Here is a 12674-nt window from a genome sequence, read left to right as displayed (position 1 = left end):
GTAATCGGTTCAAAGTTCATTTTTAACCGCGCGGGACTGTGACGGAGGAGATGTTTCATTGGGCATACATGAAGACCTGGTGGAGCGGTGGCAAATCTGAAACATGCCTGTCTGTGTGTTGTGTGAAGGAGAAAGTTTTGATTGTACAGACGGACTTTATTATTGTCAGAGCTGCGGAACACAGTCCCAGGTAAGTCATCGTGTTAACCGCTATTGAGGTCTCGGTTTTTTTCCAATTTTCAGAGGCCCATGGGTCAATCTTTGCATACGGTACTTGTTTTTGTTTGGTGTCTGATTTTAGGACGTCAGAGATGAACAAGTCGCTGCAGAGGATGTAGAGGTGAATGTCCGTTTGCAGGTAGCACAACAGAGAAAACGAGGACCACCGAAACAATTCTGTAAGTTACTGAAACTTTGGTTCATTGGTGTAAACCAAATTTCTTGGAAAACTATAAATGGAAAGTTTAATGCCAGTGCAGTTGAACCAACAATCCCCAGCAAACTTTAAACCCAACTCACATCGAAACCCCAATGTAATTATAATGTAATAGTGCAGGCACTGCTCGGAAATAATAGTAGTTAACACCCTGGTTAATGTCAGTTTGGTAGATAGACAATAAGAGAAAGGTGAAGCAGTCGATAACAAAAGCTGGCCAACAGGAAACTTTGTGCGGGTACTTTTAATTAAGCCATATTATGGTATAACTAATTTCAAATGTGGCAAATGTCCTGAATTTCATTTCAAATGTATGAAGTATGTATGGCAAGAATAAGTTATTGATTGCATTACAGTGAAACCTGTATTAAGCGGACCCCATATTACAGACAGTGCCTACTTTTGTTAGTGCGCACACGTTCTGCACATCACCCAAGGCATGGTTTAAGTGTCACGCACGCGCTGGGTTGACAATGACACAATCAACTACGCAACCAAGTACACAACTAAAATGAAAGCCAAATTTTCCAACTGTGACCAAATCAAGTTTAATGAACCTGTACTTAAACCAGGAACACCAGAATAGCAGCATATTGCTAACCACTAACTGTGAACGTCTTCCAGCTGAAAAAATGGCTGTTATCTTTTGAAAATTATACTGAAATCCACTTGTAAATATGTACCTGCATATGGCACAGTGCGCGCGCAAAACAAGTGCGAGATACGCAAATGTTTTACTTACTGGGAAGGTAACAGGAAAAAATGTAACGGGCACTGTAAAAGTACTTTTCAAAAAAGATCAATGACTTTAAAAAGCAGGTTGTTACCCCTACATTTTATGTTATGAAATGGAAGTGGCAAGCCTATTCAACACGTGATTAGTTTCTGGTTGTGAGTAAAAGGTATTTAGACTGTAGTTAGCTGAACCAGAGGAAGGCTGTTAGAGATGCTAAAAGTGCTGTTGCAACAATTTTGTTATTAAAAACATACCAAAAATGGTTTTTATGTTACCATTTGTCATTTAGTTTTAAGATCTTTATAAATGTGTTTGCTTTTCTTTATGTAAAGGCAAATTCTAAGGAAATCTGTGAGGAATATTTATTTCTTCTTTTTTCAGAAAAATGCTGATGTCAGCATTTTTATTGAGATTCAAGGCTAATTATCTCAAAAAAATGCGTGGCTACCCCAATTTTTCTTTGTTGATTCCAATAGCCCTTGCAAAGATCTGCTTCTTCATGTGGTCCTAACCTGGCGTAAAAACCTTGTCTATATTTAGTAGGCACCGTCGTTAAGGGGACACCCTCTATTAAGTGGACACCAGCTGAAGTCCCAAAATTTTCTTCCCACATTTATCCTAAAATAAATCTGCATTCAGTGGGCACCTCTGTTCAGCACACAAAGACACCAATATTAAGCCATTTTGTTGCACAAAACCTGCAATAAGCGGACACTTCAAGGCTTTCTACTCCTTCTAAAGGCTCAGCTGAGACTCCTTTAACAATGTTCAGCAATGTTGTTCTAAAGCTAAGTGATAATTTCAGATTGATGCATTGATTGACTGGACATTGTACTATGCTACATGTAGTCTTTGATCTTACACTTGGTTACACTGTGTTACAATTAAGTTAATAATTAACTATTATTGCACAACACTTTTTAGAGCGGACACCCTGTATTAAGTGGACACTAGTGAGGGTACCAAGGGTGTCCACTTAATGAAGGTTTCACTGTAATACTATTCAAGACCTAAATTATATAATTAATTTACAATAAGTTAATGAGATAGTTTATTGAATATTTTGATAATTAATTCAATATTTAGATAACTACAGTCAAACTTCGATTATCCAGACTCATTGGGACTAGACAAAATACAGTGTAGTCCAGATAATCAAGGGTCGGGATAATAAAAAATATGAATATTAATGAAGAACTGTTTAAATAAAGCAACATTTAATCATGAAAAAACACTTTAACAAATCGTGTGGAAAACTATATGGTCCACTGTATATCTTGAACCACTTCACCCTGAGCCAATCAGAACTCATTCAAGTATTTTCCATTAGTTATGATGCGTGTGAGTGCTGCTTTTGCTCTTTAAAAGTGAAACAAACTCACTTTTGACTGCACTTTTGAATGCTTTAGTTGTAAAAAGAATTTTGCTATGGATCTTGATCATGACTAATAAATATTCATGACAAAATTGGGACTAGAAAAAAGTCCGGATAATCAAGAAATCCAGATAATCGAGGTATGGATAATCGAGGTTCGACTGTAACTGATAAATTAGATTTTTACATGGTTGAGAACAGTTTTATTTTCTCAATGCAAATTTAACAGTTGGAGACAAAGGCAAGCCATGGTTTATGTATGAAGCATTTCAGTTTATCATCAAAGCTCAAGTCGAATATCTCATCAACCTTGGAGTTGACCCAGCGTTGAAGGTATCTCATTCTTCAGTGGCTACCACATTTTGCAGTGTGGGTTGTGCTTTAAGGATACAAATGTAATGATAGGTTCATTGTTAAATGTTAGCGTATCAGATTCTGAACGGAAAAGTCTCTGGCCAAGTTTATTGTGTTGTTTTTGAACAACACTCTTTTAATTGTACATTATCTCTCTTTAATCTAGGAGTGATGGAGTTGATTTTGCTTCAGTATAGAGTAATAATTTACACTTGCTTTGTTTTTGATTTACTACCCTTACTGATCGAGTTGGCACTTAGAAAACTCGGGCTAACTTCTCATTCAGTCAGAAGTTAAACCAAGACCAATGGTGACTCACTCCCATATGTTTTCCCAAGCTTGCTGCCAGCAACATGTACATGTATACATGTATTTGCTCCATGTTTTCATTGGTTTGTGGGGTTGTCTGTGTCCTTTGCGATTGGCCAGAGTAGTTACTTTGATTGGTTTCATGACACTCAGTTGAAAACTGTTTCTATCCAGTGAGTACAGTTAACCCTGTGATGGAAGACTTGCATCCCATCCAGGGGGGAGTAGAAATACTCTGACTTAGTTGCTTCATGTCTCAGAAAGTGGGATTAGCTGTGGTGGTATCTGGGACCACTTAGCCTGTTATGGAATTTTCTCACTAGACCTATATGCTTGCTCATAATGTGCTCTTTCAAAACTATTTGTGTCTTTAGGATGTTGTTTTCAAGCTGTGGTACAAGTACTTACAGGTGACAGGCACTGCCTTTACAGGTTCTCGTGAAGGTACTCTGCCGACTAAAGGATCTATTTTCTACTGTCGTGATGCCGAGCTGTTGGGCGTAAATAAAAGAAAGAAGAGTGGTAAAAAAAATAAGGTGGATGATGATGATGAAAACGATGATGAACTAGAACTATGCTCACATTTCAGTGATGAGGAATTTTATGAAGGTATTATCACGTTTTTATGATCATACCTTATAATATTTAGTGAGTCATCCATGCATGTGAATGGCAGGTTATCTGATAACAGCTTAAAATATTAATTCAATGAAAAAAATCCTGATAAAGTAATTTGCCTGGGAGCCTTTGCATTTTTTCTGTATTAGTCACATGACCATGGGCGTGGTCTGATGGCATCATCACTAGTGTCACTGACCCTGAAAAGGTTAAAACATGAAATAACTCTGAACTAAGTAAAAATGATGAGGTTATATGAGAATAAATTTTCCTTAGCAACAGCTCAAAAAGATCAGTTAATGGGCCCTCAAGAATTACAATTGCCTAAAATAGTACCTGGAAATGTGCAGCTACCATTTGCTTGTAGCTCACTGAAGATTTAGCACCATAATCACAGATGGGTGCGTTGGCAAATGCAAAAGTTCTCAAAACATTTTAGGTAAGAGGGGGGTGGGGCATGGGGTGTGAGAGTGTGGGAAGGACAAAAAAAAAATCACCCTCTAGATGTTCTAGTTTTATAACTTGTATTCATGTTAAATGTTTCTGCATTTCTGCGTGTAACATATTGATTTCTTCATGTAACACATTGTCAGTAGTAGTAATTGGATCAAGTGGAGTATACTGCATTAAGGAGTAATTGCAATTTCAAAATCGGACAGGTGCGAAGTGCGAGGCCAATTTGAAATTATGAGCACAATAGTACTCCCTGAATTGTATGACATGATGTCCAATTACTAATTAACCGTATATATGTTGTGGTTTAATTTTTTTTTAGTTTAAATTTTTGAAACTAGTATAAATTTTTCAGACTGGGTTGAATATTTTTGCAAACCAGATAGAAATTTTCAAACCAGTTTATTTATCAACCATCTAAAAAGGGAAAATATCTCTTTACTTCTACACTGTATCCTCCTCTATCCTATTCTCACTGGGTTCCTCCCGATTTATTGTATCTCCCAGCTACCCTACCCCCTCCCCCCCCCAAATCCCCATTAAGCGTGAATACTAATTAACAGCAGGTCTTACCTTTTTTTTCTTTTTATCTCATATTCACGGGGATTTGAACCGCCGACCTCTAGATCTGCTTCCCACTGTCATTACCACTTGACCACAAAAGCATCACCATTCCAATTAAGTGATAAGCTCATCATTCCAATTAAGTGCTTGTTTGAAAATTAAACTGGTTTGAAAATTTCAACCAAGTTTGAAAAATATGAATCAGTTTGAAAAATTTAAAAATTTAAAAATTTAAACGAAAATAAATTTAAACCATAACATCTATAACAAAGTTCGGAATTAAAACTGTCTTTTGAGAACTTCTTTAAACAGGAATGCCTGATGGCACTTTTCATAAGTTTTGAAAATTTTAGGAAACATTGCTTAGGAAGCCATTAAGGCATTCATACATGTAATTGGAGTGCAAATCACATGGGTGTCTAATTACAAAAAGTTCAAATTGGATACCTGTAATTGGACACCCACATGATTGCCTGCCAATTATGTGACAAGTAGGCATGCAGAGAACCAATCATGATCGAGAATTTTGTTATAGGTACAATTAGTAGTAGTTAAGAAACCAAGGTAGCTTGTGTAATGACCAAGTACTTCAGGTTTTTAACCAGTTTTTTAACCGTCCTGCTTTTTGTTATCAGATGATGACCCTTTGAATGTTCCATCAAAAGATAACAGTGATGCTGATGACATAAATCGTGGTGATGACTGGACTGCATTTTCTGAGAAAAACCATAAAACAACTGAAGACATTCCTGCGAGTGAAGACAGCTCAGATAGCAGTGAAGATGAATTTGTCGGTTCACTGACATTAAATCAACCCAAGGGAACGAAGGTTGAGAGTGGTCACGTAACTCTTCAGACCACACTGGCATTCTGTTATCTTGGCTTACTTTGGATAAATGAACCAGTTTTTGTCAGTGACCTGTTGAGGTAGGTGTGCAAGCGCAGTAGTTTGTACATGTAGGACAAACTTTGCTGCAGGTATTGTAGGTAACAACTTGAATTCCAGTTTGCCCTTAGGACAAGCACTGTATCTCTCAAGTATTGCTTGTCCTGGGTAACACTTAAATTGCTCTTCTAATGATTAGGTGGCAGATGACTTGTCTGATCCCTTGCCCATCAGGCAAGTGAGAATGAAAAGGTACTTGCCCTGAAGGAGAATCTACTTGTCCCAGATGACCGCACCTCACTTTTTTTGAGCCCTGTAACACCTTGTATATTGATATTGACTTTGTAAAACAACAGAATGATACAATTACAGTTCCAGAGGGTGTTGTCTTACAAAAGGCAGTTATACCAACCAATCATGGTGCCTGAAATCGAGCATTGTTATTGGTTTACTCTTTGATGTCTCCTTGTGACTCCAGCAATCTAATTTCTACTTGCAAACGAGTGTTTGACCGCATTTCCAAACACCTCAAAGTTTATCAAGAATCAACTCTCTTCTTGGTGTTTGGACATGTGGTAAAACACAGTCTCAAGTGTTTTACGTGTATATATTACTAGATCGTATCGCTCTGTACTTCTGATTATGACTCCATCTCTGACTTTGACTCTATTGCTAGTGAAAACCAACCCTTGGCAATACTCTACTCATTGAGTACTGGCAAAGTGTTTTCCAGGAATACAACACAGGCTTGAATGTTGCCTTCCAATGCACCAATGCACTGTAATTTGTAACACTTTGTACAGCCCATCCAAACACACTCAGTGAGTATGTGGGTATTTTTATTCCAGGTGGGCAAAACAGGGTCAGCTTCCATACTTCCAGGCAACCAGACATATTCCTCAACACATGAAGTTTGGAAGTGGAGATTTCAGTTGCTTGTGTCCCCTAAGGTTAGTATTTATATTATAGGTCGGATAAAGATGAAAGTTTGTTTTGTTTCCAGTTCTTGGAATCAGATTAACTAGCTGGCTTTTCAGTGCTAAGACTTTGTCGTATTCCTGTACACATTCACCAGTAGTCACTTATAGTCGTGGGTTTGCATAGCCCAAAATTTGGATTGTCTCCCATGTTTTGTTTTTCTCTCCACCTTTTCGCATTTTTCTATACCTCTCAATTACGGTAATGATTACATTTAAACAAGACTACATACAAATTTGGTCTTATCATCAACTGGTACGGTTAAATTACTTTCCATTCTCCTTTATTTATCATTCACTCAACTATTTGTTTGTATCTTGTTTCATGTGTGTGTGTGTGTGTTTTTTTTTTCTTTTTTTCTTCTCTTTGATTCCTAGTTTAAGCTTTTTTTGCTATCCTCTCAGCTTGTTTAGTTTTCTTAGTATTCTGTAGTGAGTAGTTTTTTTTGTTACATTATTTAATTGTTTTTATTCTGTTTTTTTTTTCTCTTTTTTTCTAAATCTGGCAAAAAAAATGGTTGGTTGTTGTTGTTGTTGTATTTAGCACCTCGCTCGCTGATTTACTTGTGTAGCTCAAGGGAGGATGCGTATTTCTTTTTGAACTTGTTCTTCTGAATGTGTTATGTACAATACTTAAACGAAAAACAACCTCGGATACTTTAACTTAAGAACTGTAGCAATAGGGGCTCTGATAGTGGTAACCTTCAATATTAGATTTTGATGAGAAGCAGACTTCGCAATTCATTCGTCTACTACGTGTCGTGCATGTCACTTTTGTTATAGGGATGCTTATTGGTAGAAGAGGGTGCTTATTGAAATATTAGGGGCATTTAATTAGAAGGGGTCACTAACAGTTGCATTAGCGTAAGGACGCTTATTAAAGAAAAGACCACACTCAATGGGGAGCGAAAGGGGGTCCTTATTGGAAGGAGAGCGCTAAATCGAATCATTGTGGTTCATCCCTTATACTTGGTCTAATAATTTTCTTTTCAGTGTACCCCCTGTATCAAAGATTCTTACACTGGCAAAGCAGATTTCCAGATTACTGCAGCTTCCGCAATTTCCAGAACCCAAGTGGTCCACGTACACTGCGCGTTTTATCATAGATCTGCATCTCCCAGGTAATAACGGCAATATGGGGTAGCAAGGGACTGTGAACTAAGAGAACACGTACCCCATACATGGGCCTCTTCCAGTGACAATCTTTTTCAATCTAATTTTAGCGCATGGTCATAGTGCGAGGCTGTTTTAGGAAAGATACCTGATTGGTCAATTTATATGGCGTAATTTCATCAAAGGTGTGGTTCAATAGTTGATCAAATATCAAAAAAAAACACTTGCACCTGGATTTTCGGAGCGCAATTCGTAAGGAAAGGAGAAGAAAATTTTAATTGTCCGGCGCATTGAACGAGCGTTCAAAAGAGATCTTTGACGCTTTAATGCGGAGAAAATGACTCTTTTTCGAGGTAAACATCGGATAAGCACCTAGAAGATAATTTTCCTGCCCTCTCTGGTTCCAAACGGTGCAATGCTTAGTGTCGGAGAATCAGCTCTTTTCGCCAAACTCTGGTAAATATTGCACGGCACTTTCGAATTTAAATATGCAAAAATTTGCACCGGTATTTTTGGAGCGAAAGTTCTTACAAACAGGAAACAAATATTGAAGCTGTTTTGCGCTTTGAGAAACCTTTCGCTTCATTCCGTTCAATACTTTACTAGAAACGACTTTCGAGCGAGTTAGAATGCAAGTCTTGGCGCTTTGTGTTAATCATTCATGCAGGGGAATGATACGACTTCTATTTTAACTTCGGAGAAGCACGTATAAGATCATTTTCCTGCCCAGCGTTTTGAAAATGCTTTCCGATCTGAATGCAAACTGTGCGGTAGCTCAAAACAAACTGATTGTTTCTCTTAATCCGTTAGATTTTCAATTTCGGATTTACATCATGGGACCGAGACTAAAAATAACTTCGATAGCGTGACGCGAAACTTAAAATAGATTGAAAAAGATTATGATGAGGTTCGAGGTTGTGTTCTCTTAGATCATAGTCTCTTGGTGGTAGTGATGAGGGGTGGGGGGGGCGGGGGGGTGGACGTGATTTGGTGTTGATTTCTTTGACCCAGGAGTGGAGCTATGTAAACATTTCGCTGGTAGCTGCAAGATAAGGTTGCAATATTTTGATAATTTCCGATACTTTACCAGAACTAGTACTAGCCATCTTGATAGATAACTACAGTGTATTAGCTGGGACACTGCATGTTCCTATGTTTGCGATTCTTACATCGCCCTCGATCTTAAATTTAAAACACTTTCTCTTGTCACAAGTTGCTTATAGCCATATTGAAAGAGGGATGAAAGAAAATTGTGCAAAAATTATGCTGTGTCCCCTAAACGTCGCGATCGCGGATAAATTTTCTCGCAACGTTTGTTCAAATTGTGTTCACCCCCCTACCTATTCTAACACCGATATAACCCTATATGCCTTATAATGAGCTGCCCCCTTGCCGTCAGAGGAATGGGCGAGAAACAACTTCGAGCACCCAGAATATTGAACAATTGCTGATGATTTTCTTTTGTCTTTTTAATACCAGGTTTTCTGCATGGTGTTGTTCGTAAACTGACAGAGAAGGTTAAAATCCACATGATAATCCATCCAACTTCAGACAAGCGGTCGTGGTCTTCCATTCCTAACTTTGAAGCTGGCGCCATGGCCTTCATTGTGGTTGCTTTAAAACTCTACTATGGACTTGACGATAGAACCGAAAGGTAACAACTTGAGGCTGGTTTTTACTAGCGTATAAGCACAAGTATATATAAACGATAGCCTTCGTTTGGCGCGAAAATATTCTCGGATATTTGTCCGCGGACATTACCTGTTTCGAGAAACGAACAGTTTTCCGCGAGGGTAGCTGGAGGAAAACTGTGAGCTTCGAGGAACAGATAAAGTCCAAGGGCAAATATCCAAGGATATTTTCGCGCCAAGTGGAGTCTATTCAGTAGCGTTTATTATCCTTCAAATATTTTTCACAACACGCGCAGTTTTGAAAATTGGGGAATATCACTCCCCAGTTTTAGCTTGGGGATATTCAGTCACGTGACACGTTTAGACCAAACGCGCGCAGGCGAAAATATTTGATGGATTGCAATAAGAACTATATGTAGTGCTGCTAAGTAGCACATTTTGTGAGGAACTTTTCCCAACAAAAGGTGCTAATCTTACTGTGTCTGTGTATGTCGGCTTATGCTTGTCCTTATACGATAGTGAAAAAAACCAGCCCCTAAACTCAACAATCAACCAGTACATTTAATGCTTTGTCGGAAAGAAATTGAAATCAAGCTTAACTGATTTCTGTGCTCAGATCTGATTGGAATTCAGAGAACTGTTAGTTGTCGACCAAACCGTCCGCCAGTTTCGGATAAGCAGTACTTTAGACTTCGTTTAGGTTTACCGGTTTGACCAGATTTTAACCAGATTTGTCATATTCCAGTTAGACCAGTTTCGGTTTAAACTAGTTTGATCGGTTTTGAATCTCCGATGTTACGATTTTTGGACCGTTTTTGAATTAAAGTGGGTTTTTCTTTTGGATTTTTTTTGCAACGTTTATCCGAAGGACGTATTAAGGAAGGCGAATAACAGAACCATTTTTCAATAGTTCAGCACTTTTTTTTTTATTTGAGGCTTGTACAAGGGTAACAAGGGTAATTTTACCCTAACACATTGCTTCAAGTTTCGGCGACGCTGACAAATCAGATTACGGCGAACGGTTTTCATTGCGCTAGTCACTAAGCAACAAGAGGTACGTGCACCCTTAAAACATCACCCTTAAGACAACATTCCAAAACTTGCGAGTTCTCGCGCCATTTTCCTTTTTACTTTCTTTGATTTGGTTGTAAGTGAGAAACGCGCCGAATTGTGATCTTGCTCTTACTTTGTAAATCCTAACCCGTAGGGAGCAAGAAAAATTGGCCACGCCCACAGAATCAGGTCCCACTAGGACCTCTCATGACACCATTCCTCTGTTCACTGATTGGCTGAAAAGCTGGAAGCATTGCGAGGCTAAGAAGTTCGAAAATGGCGTGCCTTGGACAGACGAGCAGTTTAGACTTGTTCAAGATCCCACGGCTTATTCTGCCTTTTGTAAATCGGACATCTTTGGCTCGTGGGAACCCGCTGACCGGGTTTACACTGGAAGCCAGCATAAAAACTTACGTGCAAACCGTATTACAAACGAGGAAAGCCAGGAAAAATACGCGCAACTCTTTAAGAGTCTTATGACCAGTGAACGAGAGGAGGAGTTCAATAACACGGCCACGCCCAAAGTCACAAGCTTCCCCGCCACGTGCGAGCACGTGGCTGACGCTGATAATGGACCAGCTCCCTGTTTCGACAGAACACACTCTCGCGGAATTCAAACAGAGAAGATCTTTGGAGATCCTCTCCGAAAGGACAATGATTTGAGGTACATCAAGTACTCGGCGAATTGTGCCGATCAGAACTCATTTCACAGCTCGTATGAAACGTTGCTGACCATTTTGGCGGATCGCATTGAGATGAATCCAATGGACTTACAAACTACAGTCAACAAGCTTGAGAACGCTTTATTTTTGGGGCACCGTCTTAAAGGAGTCTTCTAATATATAATTACTTTATATAGAACAGGTTTTCACAGAGCCGGGTCTTTTGATGATAACAGTCCCTGGTTGCTACACGCACAATTTTTCAAAATTCCCTGACTTTTCCTGATAAAAGTAAAATTTCCCTGACCAAATACACACAAAATGTCAAACAGTGAGATATAATAGCGGCTTCTAGCCTCATTTCACAGCCGTCCTTTCCACTTTTTCATTAAGACTGATAAGTTTTCAACAAATTTTCCTTCTTCATCAAGTAAAAATATCATTGAGATTACAGTGACCCCAAATGTTTCTTCCAACCTTCAATGATATTAAATCGGCCGTGTTAAATTATTTCAATTTTCCCGACTTTTCCCTGACCTTGAAGAATTTTTTTCCCTGACCATTTTCTGACCTGTGGCAATCCTGACAGTGAACTGGCAGCCCCTAAACCTTGCCTCATTCTTTAGCCGTGGGCAAGGTTGGTGGTTCGTTTCCTACGGTTAGTAAAAAAGCCAGTCATTAGAGTGTAAACTCAACGGGAATTAGAGAACACAAGAAGTGTTTCTTTTACGAAACGCCTGCCTGAGCGCGTTCTTAAATTTTTCAAGTGTTCTTTTTAAAACCGGAGTGTCTTCCGGCAATCTAATGCCTGGATTTGACTTTTTTGTAATGACGCTCATACAACGATTTATCGCACACGAAACGTTAAAGCACGGTTTTGTTTGTCTTATCTCCTCTGATAACACATTTAATGTACGCAGAATCTAATCCGTAGTACAACAGCGCATAGAAATCAAGTAATAATAAACACACATTCTTTCAAACATAGATAGTTTATTCAGAAACTATTCACAGTTAAAATATACTACATGTTATAATTACTGTATATACATTGTAGAGATTTGCATGTCTTTGTGCCTGACTTTCTGAAAAGCTCCTTGGAAATAAAGGATTCTCTAACAATGAAAGAAAGCGATCTATTCCACTTTATTCTTGTATACTTTTAACTAAACTTGCTCAGTAAATCCAATGAATTGGCCCGTAATAAAACAAATTTGGCGAATTCATGAAAGGTATCTATTATTGATCTAATAAACGGTTTATTAGATCAATAATAGATCAGTTTCATAATTTGCAGATATTGTATAATAGTTTGTAATAACTTAACGACCATTTTATTAGAGTAATCTCTATTCACAGCTGTTATATATGGTCTGACTTTAGTGTGCAAAAATCTAAATTGCACTGTTAACTTTTAATGGCTCAGAAGCCGGTCAGTCAGCTATGTAATTAAGATAATATTAATTATCCTTCAACTCAGTTCATTGCCTAAATAACGGATGTGTTT

General features: G+C 38.3%; 1 protein-coding gene across 1 annotated transcript; it reads left to right on the top strand.

The window, feature by feature from the left end:
• The first annotated feature begins 79 nt into the window (after positions 1 to 79).
• LOC110065074 (TATA box-binding protein-associated factor RNA polymerase I subunit B-like) lies at positions 80 to 12298 on the top strand. The gene is made up of 9 exons (XM_089286468.1): positions 80 to 190; positions 302 to 398; positions 2777 to 2880; positions 3585 to 3819; positions 5481 to 5772; positions 6580 to 6681; positions 7702 to 7829; positions 9301 to 9475; positions 10660 to 12298. The coding sequence occupies exons 1-9, from the start codon at positions 104 to 106 to the stop codon at positions 11342 to 11344; spliced, it is 1905 nt and encodes a 634-aa protein (XP_089142594.1). The 5' UTR covers positions 80 to 103; the 3' UTR covers positions 11345 to 12298.
• Positions 12299 to 12674: the final 376 nt, after the last annotated feature.

Source organism: Orbicella faveolata, unplaced genomic scaffold (genome assembly GCF_042242905.1).
Source record: "Orbicella faveolata isolate gen_17 unplaced genomic scaffold, um_ofav_v1 contig_1, whole genome shotgun sequence".
Lineage (NCBI taxonomy): Eukaryota > Metazoa > Cnidaria > Anthozoa > Scleractinia > Merulinidae > Orbicella > Orbicella faveolata.
Note: the sequence above shows the minus strand (reverse complement) of the source record. Positions and strands in the feature narration are given on the sequence as shown.

What these genes read in the sequence shown, in the direction of transcription:
- LOC110065074 (XM_089286468.1), top strand. Translation starts at nt 104, where the DNA reads ATGCCTGTCTGTGTGTTGTGTGAAGGAGAAAGTTTTGATTGTACAGAC. An exon ending in GCTGCGGAACACAGTCCCAG is followed by an intron (nt 191 to 301) that starts GTAAGTCATCGT and finishes GTCTGATTTTAG; the next exon opens with GACGTCAGAGATGAACAAGT. An exon ending in CATAGATCTGCATCTCCCAG is followed by an intron (nt 7,830 to 9,300) that starts GTAATAACGGCA and finishes TTTTAATACCAG; the next exon opens with GTTTTCTGCATGGTGTTGTT.